The 13,595-nt window shown below is 53.7% G+C and overlaps 5 protein-coding genes across 6 annotated transcripts; 3 read left to right on the top strand and 2 right to left on the bottom strand.

The window, feature by feature from the left end:
• Positions 1-111: 111 nt before the first annotated feature.
• On the bottom strand, positions 112-2,133 carry PV07_12253 (uncharacterized protein). The gene has a single exon (XM_016399765.1). It carries the CDS (start codon positions 1,470-1,472, stop codon positions 444-446), a length of 1,029 nt encoding a protein of 342 aa, XP_016242577.1. The 5' UTR covers positions 1,473-2,133; the 3' UTR covers positions 112-443.
• A 297-nt stretch (positions 2,134-2,430) lies between these two features.
• Positions 2,431-3,181, top strand: PV07_12252 (uncharacterized protein). Its single transcript, XM_016399764.1, has one exon. It carries the CDS (start codon positions 2,704-2,706, stop codon positions 3,022-3,024), a length of 321 nt encoding a protein of 106 aa, XP_016242576.1. The 5' UTR covers positions 2,431-2,703; the 3' UTR covers positions 3,025-3,181.
• Positions 3,182-4,101: 920 nt separating this feature from the next.
• PV07_12251 (uncharacterized protein) lies at positions 4,102-5,237 on the bottom strand (the record flags this gene model as incomplete). Its single annotated transcript, XM_016399763.1, has 1 exon — positions 4,102-5,237. Exon 1 carries the CDS (start codon positions 4,981-4,983, stop codon positions 4,102-4,104), a length of 882 nt encoding a protein of 293 aa, XP_016242575.1. The 5' UTR covers positions 4,984-5,237.
• Positions 5,238-5,609: 372 nt separating this feature from the next.
• On the top strand, positions 5,610-7,621 carry PV07_12250 (uncharacterized protein). Its single transcript, XM_016399762.1, has one exon. The coding sequence runs from the start codon at positions 5,740-5,742 to the stop codon at positions 7,234-7,236; it is 1,497 nt and encodes a 498-aa protein (XP_016242574.1). The 5' UTR covers positions 5,610-5,739; the 3' UTR covers positions 7,237-7,621.
• A 2,381-nt stretch (positions 7,622-10,002) lies between these two features.
• Positions 10,003-13,563, top strand: PV07_12249. Of its 2 annotated transcripts, XM_016399761.1 has the most exons (4): positions 10,003-10,937; positions 11,043-11,249; positions 11,303-12,284; positions 12,382-13,563. In XM_016399761.1, the coding sequence occupies exons 1-4, from the start codon at positions 10,575-10,577 to the stop codon at positions 12,426-12,428; spliced, it is 1,599 nt and encodes a 532-aa protein (XP_016242573.1). In that variant the 5' UTR covers positions 10,003-10,574; the 3' UTR covers positions 12,429-13,563. The 2 variants fall into 2 exon arrangements, with proteins under 2 accessions (XP_016242573.1, XP_016242572.1); XM_016399760.1 differs by having other exon boundaries at positions 11,303-13,563.
• The last annotated feature ends 32 nt before the right edge of the window (positions 13,564-13,595 follow it).

Below are 13,595 nucleotides of genomic sequence, written 5' to 3'. Positions count from 1 at the left end.
TCCGTGCCGACGCTAAAAATGTGCCTGGCGAGGCTGAATGGGCACATTATCGACTATATTTCGAATCAATCATCAGCACATGCTACCGGGGGAGATCGACGTGGATTGGAAGGAAGCAACATGGCTTTTCTATGCTCGTATTTCTCGTCAGAGTTCATCGTGTGGCCTCTGCTGCCTGGTTCCACGTCTTCTTCCTATGCAACGCTATGCTATGCCATGTCTTCATGAATGTAAAATAACACTGACTGCTTGCTCGGTGGGTATCTCTGAAAAGGCGCCGCCTCCAACGATCCCGTAATTCTTTCGTATGCACTTTCCGGGTTGAGGTCATCCTTGTTCCTGACTCCATACCAAAATCAATTTGAATGTTGCGTAAGCCTCTGCCACGTCTCCAGCGCGCAAACCCTATTTTTGTGTGCCCCGGACAAAAGCTGCCTCCCAAATCATTCTTCAATGGGTTCCAAAGAGAAGTCCGCCCTTCGCTCCGCTCCACAGACCGACCATCGCTTTCTTTCCTTGTTGCTCCTCAGATTTCCCCCTCGGATCTCGAGGGAACTTCTTCGCCGCACGTCGCCTGCATCTCCATCCTCGCCCCTCAACTTGGCTTCCTCTTCCTCAAGCACTGCAGCCTCTTCCGCATCTGGTGCGTCCTCTATTGTTTCCAACGAGCTGATGGACGGCGACCGAGATCGCAGCGATGTTGGGGTACTGGGCATGCTCGAAGCAGAACTGAGAGAATACATGGGATATGGCTCGTAGGTGTACTTCTGCGGAGCAAACGATGGCGATGGTGATGTCCTTCCAGATACACTAGGACTCATGGCCCTCGCGTACAGAGATGGGGCACTTGCGCTCTGGTGAAGCGGTTGTGCACCTCGCCGTCTGGCTCTTGGGAAGGTATTGGAGAAGGATGACATGGGCGAAGGTTGGGACGCATCCGCGTCTACTGTAAGTTCAAGCTCTTCATTTTCTGGTATGTTGGGTTCAATATTGAGGCCACTCCAGGATGGAACGCCGGGATACGGCTCTTCCACAGCTGCCCGTAACGGGCTTCTTCTTCTTCCTGAATGTAGTGGCGAAGACGGTCTTCTCGGGACACCGTAAGGAGTAATGTACCGGCCCGAAGCGTCAACACCAGGCGATGAGTGGGCTCTTTGCATTGGCGGCGCGTTGGCCACACCTCCTACCGACAGTGGCCTCACCCTTCTGGGTGGAGATGCAGCACGAGGCCTTGAGGGTGTGATGTTCTGTGAGAGAAAATGAGCGTGTTTCGGAAGTGTCTCGACACTCCTCGAGGGAGACGATCTAGGTGAAGGGGAGGAGCTGGATTCAGGTTCCAGTTCCGAAGGAGACGGAGGTAACTCGATGTCTTCGGCTCGGATTTGAGGAGATGAACTGACGGGAAGGCTCGCAAAGGTTTGGCCGTCGGAGGTAGCGGAGAGGTTTGACGGAGAGTTTGTCAGCGGCGACATGGTGGGATGGGTGAAGAGGTAATCCAGGATATATTGAGTGATGCAATGATTCAGCTGAATAAGAGAGCGAAAGTCGACATAATCGTGCGATCGAACGGTGAGAGGGCTAGAATCTGTTGTCGTGGAAGGGCATCGCCAGTCTGCCGGAAAACTGTAGAATCACCAAGCGCTCCACTTGCAGCCACCTTCAAGGTGCTCGCGGTGTGCCTTTGGATAAGTTTCGGCGTGAAGGCCAAAAGAATGATGAAAACCCAGCAACACTCGAGGCACAGAAGCCTCAGAGGTTGCTGGTGGAGGTGATTTCGGATGGCGGGTGGTTCGATCAAAGGAATGCTCAAGGGAAGAGTAAGGAGGGAGGAAGAGGATGCTTGTGCCAGTCACAAAATTGCGGAGGTGGAGATTGGTTCCAGCTGCGGCGCTCAGGTCAGGAGTCCAGATCGGGGCGATGTTGTGATGGGTGGATGTGATGTGATGGGCTCGCCCGGCGATAATGTCAGGGCCCGGTTTTAACTGGAATTTAGCGACCAGCCTTTAACTGGACTTGGTCCTCGCGCTGCAGTTTGATGCTTGGCCGCCCCGGCTTATTGGTGCTTGGAGGCCCCCTGCATCGGTTGTTGCATTTTATCAAGTTTACGCTTGGTGAATCGACATGGCTTTTGTGTTCTGTTATGGATCTTTCAACAGAGGCATCTGCTCCCCGATGCGATGTTCCCCTTTATACGATCCGAAGGCCCGATGCGAGCAAGCCTGCTACCTCACCCACACGAATCCTACATCGACGCACACTAGGTAGTAGGGAGAATTGCTGCTCCCTAGACATGACCTGGGGGCTGAGAAGTTGCTCTCAGCTGCGGCCCCCTGCCTGCGACCAGAGTCAGCCCGTGCACTGAACAACCACGCCCTTTGCGGTTCACATGTTTGTCTCTGGGGTCCAGTGCTATTCCATACATAGGTATCACTCCCGACAGTCTCCCAAGTTTGGAACTTTCCCACGTGGAAGTCTGAGCACATCTTCAGATCCGGCGACCCCAAAGACCGTGTTCGGCTTGTTGAGGGTTGAAACCCTGGCCAGTCAATGCTTTACCTACAGCACATCAAGACGCTGCAATATCCATGTCTCAGCCCGATCCGATTTCCAGCTGTTGGCATGCTACCCGCCCAGCCTAGAGCACTATCAGTTGTGAAACAGCGAAGGACGACTGGTAATTTTTCCATGAATCCTTCCTAGGCGATGGCATCCCCCTTACTCAACCCACCTGCGATAGACAAAAAAGAAAAAAAAAGGGGGGGGGGAAACTGTAAACCTAACAAAATACACATTGTCTGTCCAACTTCGGCTTGCTGGAAACACCGTATGAGCATTGTTCGCCCAGTACGATCCGTTGCGACAAGATTCAAACAGAGAGAATTGAGGACTACATGGCGGTCGAGCTGTATTTACACAGCAAGAACGGGCAGGATGAGGCAAGCAAGATACGGTCCTTGCGTCGTCTCTGGCGAGGCTCACAGCCGTCGAAAGCAATACTCTCAGTCATCACCGATTCTAATGTAGTCAGCTCTGGGCTGGAGACGTGATGGCAATGCAAGGTATAGACGGAATGGGAGAAGAAGGCTGTGGCTCTGGTCCCCTGTGTCGCTAGTCGCCCGCACGCTGCGGCCATCTGTTCCTCGTTGTGCAAAGGAGATGGAAGTAGACATTTGACCAGGATCAAGGCGCTTTTAGAACGAATGATTCCCCAAGTTCGCTTCAATTTGTACTGGCTATCTCTTTAAAACAAGCACGGCACTGGCTTGTCCACGCCTTGAGAGAGTCTCATTGCGCTGGGAGTTTCGACACAAAGACAAAGCATGACATGGTAAGGCAGGTCGAGTCCCAAGAAGAGCGTCTTAAGGAGAGGCCGGATCTCACATTACTTTCCGTCTCTCTCAGACTCAACGTCGAAGGGCGGCCCCCCCGCGCAATCCCCAGTCTTTTGTCACAGAGAGACGGCAATGGCCTGTTACAGCTGCAACCTTCTCTCATCGAAGACGACATGAGCATATTTGTGGCGAGCAGCAGCAGCAGCAGCAGCAGCATCGTTTTTGCATAGTTTAATCACTTTTGTCGGGACCACGATCGAAGATGTAAACGAGGAAGGTGACAATCGCGAAAAACGGAGGCTCCGTACAAATGCAGCATGTTTCGACAGCCTCGATGGGGAAGTGGTGGCAAACGAGACTATTCTTTCGGTGCCTGCCGAGAAACTTTGATGCCGCTCAAACATCGTCTAGCACCGGTTTCCTCGTTCGGCGAGGCGTCTCGATCTGATCAAAGATGGGGAAACATCACTGTGGATGTTCTGAGAAGGAGACAACCTCCCGTTCCTCTCTGCGCTTGAAACTCGGACGAGATTCTGCACCCCGAGATATTAGAAGACTCTGCAAGGGTTTGGGTGAAAGATTATGCTGGAACTACCGAGTACACAACCTGCTACGGACCCGGCTCGGACTTAGGCATCATCAGGCGGGCGATTCTTTTCAACAACTTCTTCCCTTCTGCATGTCGGATAGAAATGACGGCTTCTTCATACCTGCATATCGAAAGCTCTAGACCTGCTTACCAAATTTTCGGATCCGACATTCATACTTGTCAAGCCTTTTTAGCCGTGGTCAGAATCGCGACCCAGTCCCACCTGATCTCGCCGTCGCCGTACTTTTGCTTCATATAGGACACCACAGCGTTCATCGCCCTATCTTTGTATCTCTCCCGTTGCTCCGCGGTCCATGTCCTTTGCTGCACCAGACCCACCATTCCAGTCATCATGCGGGTGAACTGATCGACGCCACTCAATATGCTGGTATGGGAGACCTCTCGCACATCCACCTCAACGAAACCAGACTGTGTAACGCTGTCTCTAATCCAGGCCACGTCACTCCAACCCCCGCCTGAGTTGACCAAGGCGCAGAGTTCTTCCATTGACGGCAGCGGGGGGATCTCTGGATCCGTGGCAAAGGCGTTTCTCACGTCGTCGGGCCAGCCCATTTTCATCCATGAGGACATGCCCAAAGTGCCCCCCGGCTGCAGAATGCGGTGGGTTTCGGCCATGCCGACCTTCCAATCTGAGAAGATCATGGGTCCAAAGTTGAGAAGGACATGCGTGAATTTGTTGCTCGGCAGTTGGGTGTCCATGGCGTCTGCTTTGATGGCCTGGGCACTTTTCACCTCCAGATGACGGATCCGTGGACTGACAAAGTCGATCATAGAGTCCGAGAAATCTGCGCAAGTGAGGTCCAGGTTGTCCTTTTGCTTCTTGTTCAACGCTTTTACCAGGTGCTCCGAGACAATACCGGTTCCACAGGCCTGATCGAGCACGATCAAGTCTTTGTCGTCGGGCGCTTCCTCCAGCTTTGATTGTTTGATGAGCAGGCCGGCAAAGTGCCCGGTCATCTTTTCTGCGCTCTCCGCATAGCCCTTCGTGAAGTTTGCGTCGTTGAACATTTTATGTGTCGCCTGGTTGTCATGAGTGGCCATGGTATCGTTCGCAGTTTGAGGGGTAGGGGGGATCGACCGTCTGACCTGGTTGATGTAGGATTATTCGATGTGGGCTGATGCTCGAATTTCGGAAGGAGGTCCTGTGGATAGCTCACGTCCGCTTCTCGGTGACAACACAGTAGCTCTTTCAGTGCATGAAACACGCAAATACACGGATTCAAGGCTCTTCTCGAAGAGCCAGCCGTTTAAATGTAATATCATCGCCAACACAGCCACTGTCGGAGACATGTTGTATGTCTCCGATGGAAACATAGTAAGCAATGGCCTGAAATTTGTCGATCTGGAGGACGATGCTGTCCTCTAAATGTGTCTTGATCGTTTGCCCTTCTCCAGATGGATATGCAAGGAGGTTCACTTACGGTGTACCTACCTGGTATAGATTCGAGATATCATTGTATCACTGTCCTGAGGCTCTGATAGTGCTACAAAATGGCGAAGTCAGGAGGAAAGAGGAGGGTGAACTCATCAAGCCTTCAGTTCGACGAATAGGAGACTTTTGGCTTGGCTCGGGATAGTTGCCCCAATGGGTCGACTGCTTACTATGCTCCTTCCTCGTTATGTTCCCGACACGGTTGGTTCACTTTCTCTTTTCCAACTCGTCCAAACCCAAATAAAATGCCCTGAACCATGACCCCAGTGACGGCTACGCGGGGGATATTGATTTCTTTTACACATGCAAAAGCGGGTGCATTCTGAAACAGAGATCTGGCCGATAAGCGCCATGACTAATGTGTCATGCCTGCCAGCATCCCCAAGCGAATCTTGTCCCCAATCAAGGCAAATTCTGCTATGCCTGACGCTTCTTCAGCAGCGACGTCCGGGAAGGCGCCGCAGAAGATTCAACTAGATGCAAAAGAACCGACAAGGCTGGAACCGGGAACGGCGTCTCTCCGCGCCACGAGCGACGCATCTGCACGAACCCCCAGCGACCCGTCGAAGCCTCCTGATCTTCGCCTTGCCACCAAGACTAGTACAATACATACTGCTGAGCGAGGTGGCCGTCTAGTGCCTTGCCACTCTAGGAGCCAGTCATCAAGTAATGCAGGCACTACGCGCCCTGCTTCAAGCGCGCCTAAACTGGCAACTGCTACGGCATCTTCGCGCTCGCAGCAGGCCACTTCGAACAGAAGCCCGGGGGACACACGATTACCGGTCGCAAAGTCGCATAGTAGAGCCTTGAGTGCGTCGGCCCGCCCTAAACCAAACGCCGACACAGCGGCTGTCCGGGAAGTTGTCCCAAGGGCCACCAGACCGATTGCCTCTCATGGACTTTCAGGAGGAAATGCGTCGTCTTCGTCTGGCAGACCAATTGTGAAACCGGGCAGGAAACCAGAGTTCAACGTGCACCAACAGCATTACAGTCCCAAGAAGCAGACGACAATATCAACCGCAGTCACCCCGCTTGCGCCCCTGGCTTCCCGCCACGTCGCCGTTCGCTCCGGCTCCGCAGGCCGCGTCATACCTGGCTCAGGAATTGCCCATCTTGAAGATGAAGTACTCCAATTGTCTCTTGTACACGAAAAGTCTGCGGTCACTTTCCAGCATTACGAGGCATCTATGAAGTCGCAGCTGAAGACTGGGCTTGAGGGTGTGGAACATCAGCTAAGCACCCTCAAGTCCCTGCGCCATGATCGACAGGCGAACCTCAACGCCTCCGCCGTTGGCAGGTGGCTCGACCAGGAACGAGCCCGTCAAGATGTGGACCGTGCAGGGTCAGACGCATTACTTGTGCTGGCGCGTTGCCTGGAAGAGTTGGAAAAGATCAGCAGCGTACATGGACCTCTGGAAGCTGCCATGAAGATGTTTGACGAATGGTACGTCTACGCGTCTTCCAGACGCCCGACCTACGCCGGAGATAATTTGTTTCGCAAGGGTAATAGCGAGGAGAAAGCATGTTTTCTCCACCCAATGGACCCACAATGGTCAGCCTTGGTGTCATCTGTGGACGACCGAGTCAACGCCTGTGCGGCTTTATTGGCGGGTCTGCATACGCCGCCCGGGTCCTCGTCAATGGGACCGTTGATTGAGATGCACTGCACCCTTGCTGAGCAGATACTGCAAGAAATTTGCATTTGCAGGTCCATAGAAGGCCTGATGCTTCGGGAACAACAAGAGCGGCTCGCAAGAGAAGTCGAACAAGCTCTTTCGGACGCAGAGTTACATCATTCCATAGAAGAGGCTCATGACACTAGCAGAACGGGCATATGGGACCTGAGAGGAAAGGCTCCCTGAGAGCCGCAGTAGAAGCTCAACAGTAGCTGAGCTCGGTGTGTTCCGCTGAATCTTAACAGACAGTGGAATAGATTGGCCCGGACCTCTACCTCTACTTGGAGCTTTGGTATTGCCACGTCGAACAGCTCGGGAAGATTCTTGAAAGAAACCTGTCCTTGGATCCTGTCTTCCTGGCGCAATCCCTCGAAGGTGGACATTCCCACAAAGGGAAGATCCGATGAGAAGGTGTCTGGCTTGGATCGAAGAAGCAGAGGGGGATCTGTCTGGGTGCGGCCAAAGGGTCATCTCGAAGGTTCAAGCAGGATGAATGATGGAGTAGCATTCTACAGGAAAGGATGGTGAATTAGCCCGAAGCGAAGGCATAGAGTGGCAGTGAGCTTCGAGAATAATACGTCCCACTGCATATCCGAATTCTCGGCGACCGGAGGGTGTCGGGATAGTGGAGCTTGACTCGAGGCACTGGGTCGTTGCGAGAGGAGAAGGGAGGAGCCTTTTGCGAGTCTGTCAAATCATGGACAGCCTGAGAGGCCCCGCTGAGATGCAGAATGACGCCGGTGGACACGCCTCAGGACCCGTCGAGTGTTTTCCGAGTTACCTCACTAGGATCGGATCAGTGATAGTGCGGATGCTGCAGCTGGTGCAAGAAGCTTTCCCCCTCTGGGTTCCTCCCCCCAGGCGCAGGGATGAAAGTTGAGGGCGGATCTACCAAGCTTCCCTCCCAAGGGCCAAAGGTAAGCCGCTCTGGTGCATGTAAGTGGGGAACAGCCGACGTTGTGTTTTTGCCATCCATGCGCAGTCTCCATGACTGTCGAGGGCTGGATGAATAATACGCCCCCCCTCTCCTCTTCGGCCCGAGTAAGGTGCAGTGAGTTTGTATGAAGAGCAATATTTTTGTTGCTATTGTCCATTACTCAGAGCAGGCGAGTCCTTTTTACTGGTGTGTTCGCCAGAAAAAGTTTCCATCTGGGCCCTTCCAAACCCCTCGACCATGCTTTAAGATCTTGATTCGTCGTGCTATCTCGGACAGGGCTCCGTAGCGGTCCCGGTTTTCTCTCTTTCTCTTTCTAGCAGGAGCAACTTTTTTGTTGCGCTCTTTGTTCTTGCGGACCAGCGGCGAGCCCAAGAGGCGAAGTGATTGGGAGCGAGAGGTTCAGGGCGGTATGCTTGCAATGCAGATCTCTACCGAATAGGTGCTAGGCTGTAAAGGAATCCTTTTCGTGCGAGAGCTGGTAGTAGCAGAGGCAGAGAGAAGGGGGAGAGAGCATGATAACGTTGGATTCTTCTTGGTCGGGGGTCTGCAGGCCTCGGCAAGTATTCGGTGTGATTTGACCCATCACATTCCACCAGGACTTGCCTGTCTGGAACATGACTGGCGGCGCAGGGTGTCGAGGATCAAAAGAGTTGGGTGATATACCTACATACTCCATACCTTGGTCAATGCTACTAGCATCCTCCACGTGGTGGTACGCTTGATCATGGCCTGTTCTCGGTTACCGCTACCTTTCAAGGGGCGTGGAAAGACAACTACTCAGGCCCTACTTACCCAGAAGCCATGGATGGACCACTTTTGTACATGCCTCCCTTAGTTCCATCTCTTCCCACCTTCTGCTCGCCAAGCATCGGGGGATGGAACCCCTATGGAAGCCCACACGCCCGGGCTCGTGGTCACTGATCCATTTGCCTAGTCAACAAAATGGGTCTTTTTCGCTTTGTCGTCTGGACAGTTGGGCGGTCGCGCTTGGCTCCGGAGGGGATGGTAGGAATCGGGTTTAGTGACTGGCTTATCTAATACGGTGGTCAACTGTAGTCATCGGAAAACTGGAGCTGGAAAGGTTACAACACACGGGAATGGAGTGCAGCAGTGGCAATTGATCAGGTAAGGGTTTCGGGAGTTGGCTGCGGTTGGCACCAGCTGGAGACTTGCAGAGGTAATCACCTGGGAGGTGAGTGGGAGGTGGGAGAGAGGGAGCGAGGTCAAGTGCAGTGGGCAGAGGGCAGTGGGCAGTGGGCAGTGGGCAGTGAGTGGGTGGCTCTTGCTGCTCTTACCCATCAAAGCCATCTCACCCAAGGCGGCGACGAGTCAGCCAGTGTCCCTGCCTCGAAGCTTGCCCTAGACTGGGGAACTTCCCAACAAGGAATTGCATCTACCTTTGGGTATAGGATCTTTCTCATTCACCCTGTGCATGACACTCGCTTCCTACCCCCTCCCCCCCTTTCCCTTTCCCTTTCTCCTCCTTCGATCACGTTATCTCCTGGAGTTCTAGTTCACCGTGGTCGCCGTTCCCTTGACTCCAACATCCCTTACACCACTTCCCCCCTTCAGTTAGTTTTTCGACGTCAAGCCGTCGAGGTCGCCTCCGATAGGTTCTTCCTGGTCCGTCCCGCCCTGCCAATGACACAATAACCGGCCTCATTCGCATCCCGAACACACGCCAGCCGTGGCGAGCCCAAAGGAGCAAGCGCACCTTTTGCAGAGCTTCTCAGATGCCATGGTTGACACACGGAACGAAACACACGAGCTCGCCCTCCACCCCCGAAACCCTGATGGCCCTCCGCATGGACGAATCGGAGCTTCCAATAATATCCCAATACAGACGGCCATGGGGACGGAGACACACCACCAGGCTGTCCGTTGCAGTATCCTCCTAGTATTGAAACTTTGTGGACTGGCGGGAGGCTAAACTTCGCCCGTTGGCGCCCTGCTGGTAAAGTAATCCATCCGCCGCCCTCTGCGTGCTAAACTTCTTCGAAACCAAGTACGGAGCACGGTGATCTCTGGATCTTTTTCCATTCCCAAAACTTTACTTCCTGCGGGCTGACTCCAATAATCACAGTTCTTGCTTCTCTTCTCCAATCCTTCTCGATCTCTGCCTTCCCTCATCCAGATCCTCTTTATCCCCTGGCGCCCGCCTCCCACGGTCCAATCGACGATCGCCATCTCTGTTACCCTCGCCCTGGCCTTTGCCCGATCCTATTTCTTTCCTAGCTGCAGGGCGATCCCTCCAAGGACATAACATACTGTACAGTCTCCCCATGCCCGCTTAGGCATGTTGTGGTCCCCGTCCTGGCTCTTGTCGCATTCCGCGAGCATGCAATATATCCAAGGATTTGCCTCCCGCGCCCGTCCCTTACGATAAATCAGGCGGGAAGGTACATACGAATAGACGGCGCCAAAACCCAAAAAAAAAGCCCTCGTCCTAGACCCTTTGGGCCATCTTCCTTGCGCTGGCTTGCCACACGCGTCCTCTTCCTCAGCCACTGTCACCTCAAATGTTGCCTTGCACACGCCACTCCCCCTTGCCAAAGGACCAGAAGCTGGTGAGAGATAGGTGGAGGTGATGGAAGGTGATTTCTATTCTCCAGATGAGCCAGATGATGTGAAGAACAATCCCTCCATGGCTTCCGGCCTCCTCCTCTCCCGCGTCACCAGTGCGCCTGAACCCGGCCGTCGAGTCGCAGATGGTCCCTTCTTGCCATCATTGCATCAGACACCGCGAAAACGCGACTTGCCCATGGAACAGTCTCACCGGCGAGGTCCTGCCGACCGATCATCTCCTCCTGCTAGATACTTCTGGTCCCCAGGGAGCATCAGTCCGCGGACGGAGCTAGAAGAGCCTCCGGACAAGCGGCCGCGATTGGATGATATACCAGAAAAGTCAGAAACAGGAGAAGAAATGTCTAAGAGGAGGATGTACCATCAGGTATGTGACTAGCGGTCCCAAGAGACGCTCTACCCATATTCACGGAAGGGTTGGGATTGGTACGTCTATTGGTGAAAACGACTGACCACCGCCTTTCGCCGCCAGACCAGCTCGTATGTTTACCCGGGAGAGCATCGCCCTCCCGGCCCCCCTCCAGAGGACATTTCTCATCATCGATCGTGGCGCGGATCCTGCGGCAATTGTTCAGATACAGAGTCGCTGGTGCTGGATCTCGTGCATGGGTTCTTGGAGCTTCAGTCAGAGGTCACTCGAGCTCTGGCCATTTCCACAGGGCGAAAGAGCCCTTTCGAGGTAAGCCCCGGTCCGCCCCATTGGAACGGGAAGTGCTGACGGGACCAAAAAAGTCTATCGGAGTCGAAGTGACTAAGCTAGGCCTCAAACAGTCTCTTACATGGACCCTCAATGAAGTTCGGAATACAAGTCGCCTCATACAGTCACATGCGGCCACGTCGAAACCGGGGTTACCACCCCTGGCTGATGTTGTCCCGCCCCCATTCGTAAACGACATACGTCGTTTATCCATCCATGGGCAATCCTCGGCGGCTCCCACATCTATAAATGACCCCCGCAAGGCATCACTCCCACCAGATACTCCTCGGAGTGATGATTACCAACGTCGTCCACTTGAGCACCCAGCTGTCCAGATGCCTCGGCCGTTCGAGCAAGGTCTTCCTCCGATTCTCCAAGGGGAGGAGTTGAAACGAAACCCACCCTACGACCAGGCGGCTTCGGGCTCGGGGCAGTCGCCACACGCCTCGTCGTCCAGTTCAGTTTTTGGCTCTGCCCAGTCACCCATGCAGTCTCAACCATCCAGCCGGACGCTGCCATCACCACCCGCAATCCAGTTTCCGCGGACAGGGAGTTCGGAATATGTACAATACTCTCCCACAACAACTCAGGCAGCCCACAATGCTCATCTCCAAGACCTGCAACATCAGATTTCGACCAAGACACTCGCGCTTCAGACTCTACAGCGGGAACACGACCAGTTGTTGGCCGCGTTTTCAAGGTCTCAGATTCGGTGCACCGCTTTGGACAAAAAGTCGCAGGTGTCCGATCACGAGATCAACACCTTGACCGAGGACAAAATCCGACTACAGCAACAGTTGGAGGTATTGGAGACCCAAGTCCAAGAACTGGTCAAATCACGTGACGAAGTTCATCAGCAATCATCGGCAGACGGCGCACAGTGGAGACAAATCGTGGCCATGTCGTCGCAACTGCAACTCAAAGGGGCTGACGAAGCGCGACGGTTCAAGTTGGAGCGAGAGGGGTGGGAGAGGGAACGGGCAGCGCTGCAGAAACGAATTGAAGATCTCGAGTCTGGTAAGGAAAAGCTTCCCGAGACGAGGCCGGTTTCTGGTTCCACGACCCCCGTGGCAAACGATCCCATTCTGACTTCGGGCTCTGTTGAGGTTCTTAGAGAAGAGATTATCAGGCTTCGGCGCCGGTGTGTCGAATTGGAACTAATGCTTCAAGAGCTGGCGGGAGAGGCTGAGCAGATCGAAAGTGCAATTACCGCAATGGAGAACGTTCGAAAATCACTTACAAGCAAAAAACGCCGCACAGACGATAGCTAGGGGAGGCAAACCGAGCCCCAATCGAAATAGTCATCAATACAGGTGGGCCTGTGGTTTTATGCAGTGGGCAAAGTTTGGCATATTCTCCCTGCTGGCCCACCAACCAATGCCGAGCCTCAAATGGTTATCATGATCCTCTCGATCCACCGCTAGCGGAAGAGATGCCTCTATGGCTCCTGGAGTACAAGGGAACCATCGGTTTTCCTTGGCGAGTCGTCGCGTTCGCCATCTCTCAGTTTTCCCAGAAACAGGGTTGAGGACCCGAGGTGCATACACAACGATCTCAGGGAAGCGAGGCTGGAATCCCTTATTCCGTCGAGATACGCCTTCCGGAGACGGAAGAGACAGTTTCTTGCAAGTTGCCACGAGACATTTTCCGGAACCAGGGAACACGATATCGGGCCAGACTATGGGACTGGGTGGCCATAAGGCAAGCAGCAACTGCCCGAAGGGGGAGGAGGATATCAAGGGCATCGTGGAAAGAGGGCTAGATAAACGGCCAGCCAATATTACGTGGGACGTGCAACTCTGTGCAATTACCGGTATGCCACTTTTGGCTGGTAATGGGGGTATACCCGGGGGCGTTAAAAAAGAACGAGAGGCAAATCTGTACTATCAGCATGAAAGGGCGGAAACCGGTTTAGCACGGCGGTCCCATCGTTTGACGGAGCAGACAGTAAGGGGCTTCCTTGTTGGATAAAGCAAGCAGGATTGATGAAATCTCAAATGCCTTGCATCAAGCCTTGACTGGTGATTGGAAGGGGATTTCACAGGCGGCGGAGTCTCGAACCTTTGGACTAAGTTGCATCTACGAGGTCCATGGGCAAGGATAGCCGGACAGAGATGATGCCGGGTGTGACAGAGCAGAGCCATCATCTGAGCTGAATGACAAAGAACTAGGCAGGCAGGAGGCAATGGTGCCGCCAGTTCCATCCCAGCCATGAGCGGGAATGAAGCCATGGCTATTATTATGCTGCTATGCTGTGCTATGCTAATGCTTGGTGACTGCGGGGATTGACACTAGCGGCACCAAGAAAATACTAACATGATTTCAGTT

This window comes from Cladophialophora immunda (genome assembly GCF_000835495.1).
Source record: "Cladophialophora immunda strain CBS 83496 unplaced genomic scaffold supercont1.8, whole genome shotgun sequence".
Taxonomy (NCBI): Eukaryota; Fungi; Ascomycota; class Eurotiomycetes; order Chaetothyriales; family Herpotrichiellaceae; genus Cladophialophora; species Cladophialophora immunda.
The sequence above is the reverse complement of the archived record's forward strand: the minus strand, read 5'-3'. Positions and strand labels throughout refer to the sequence as shown.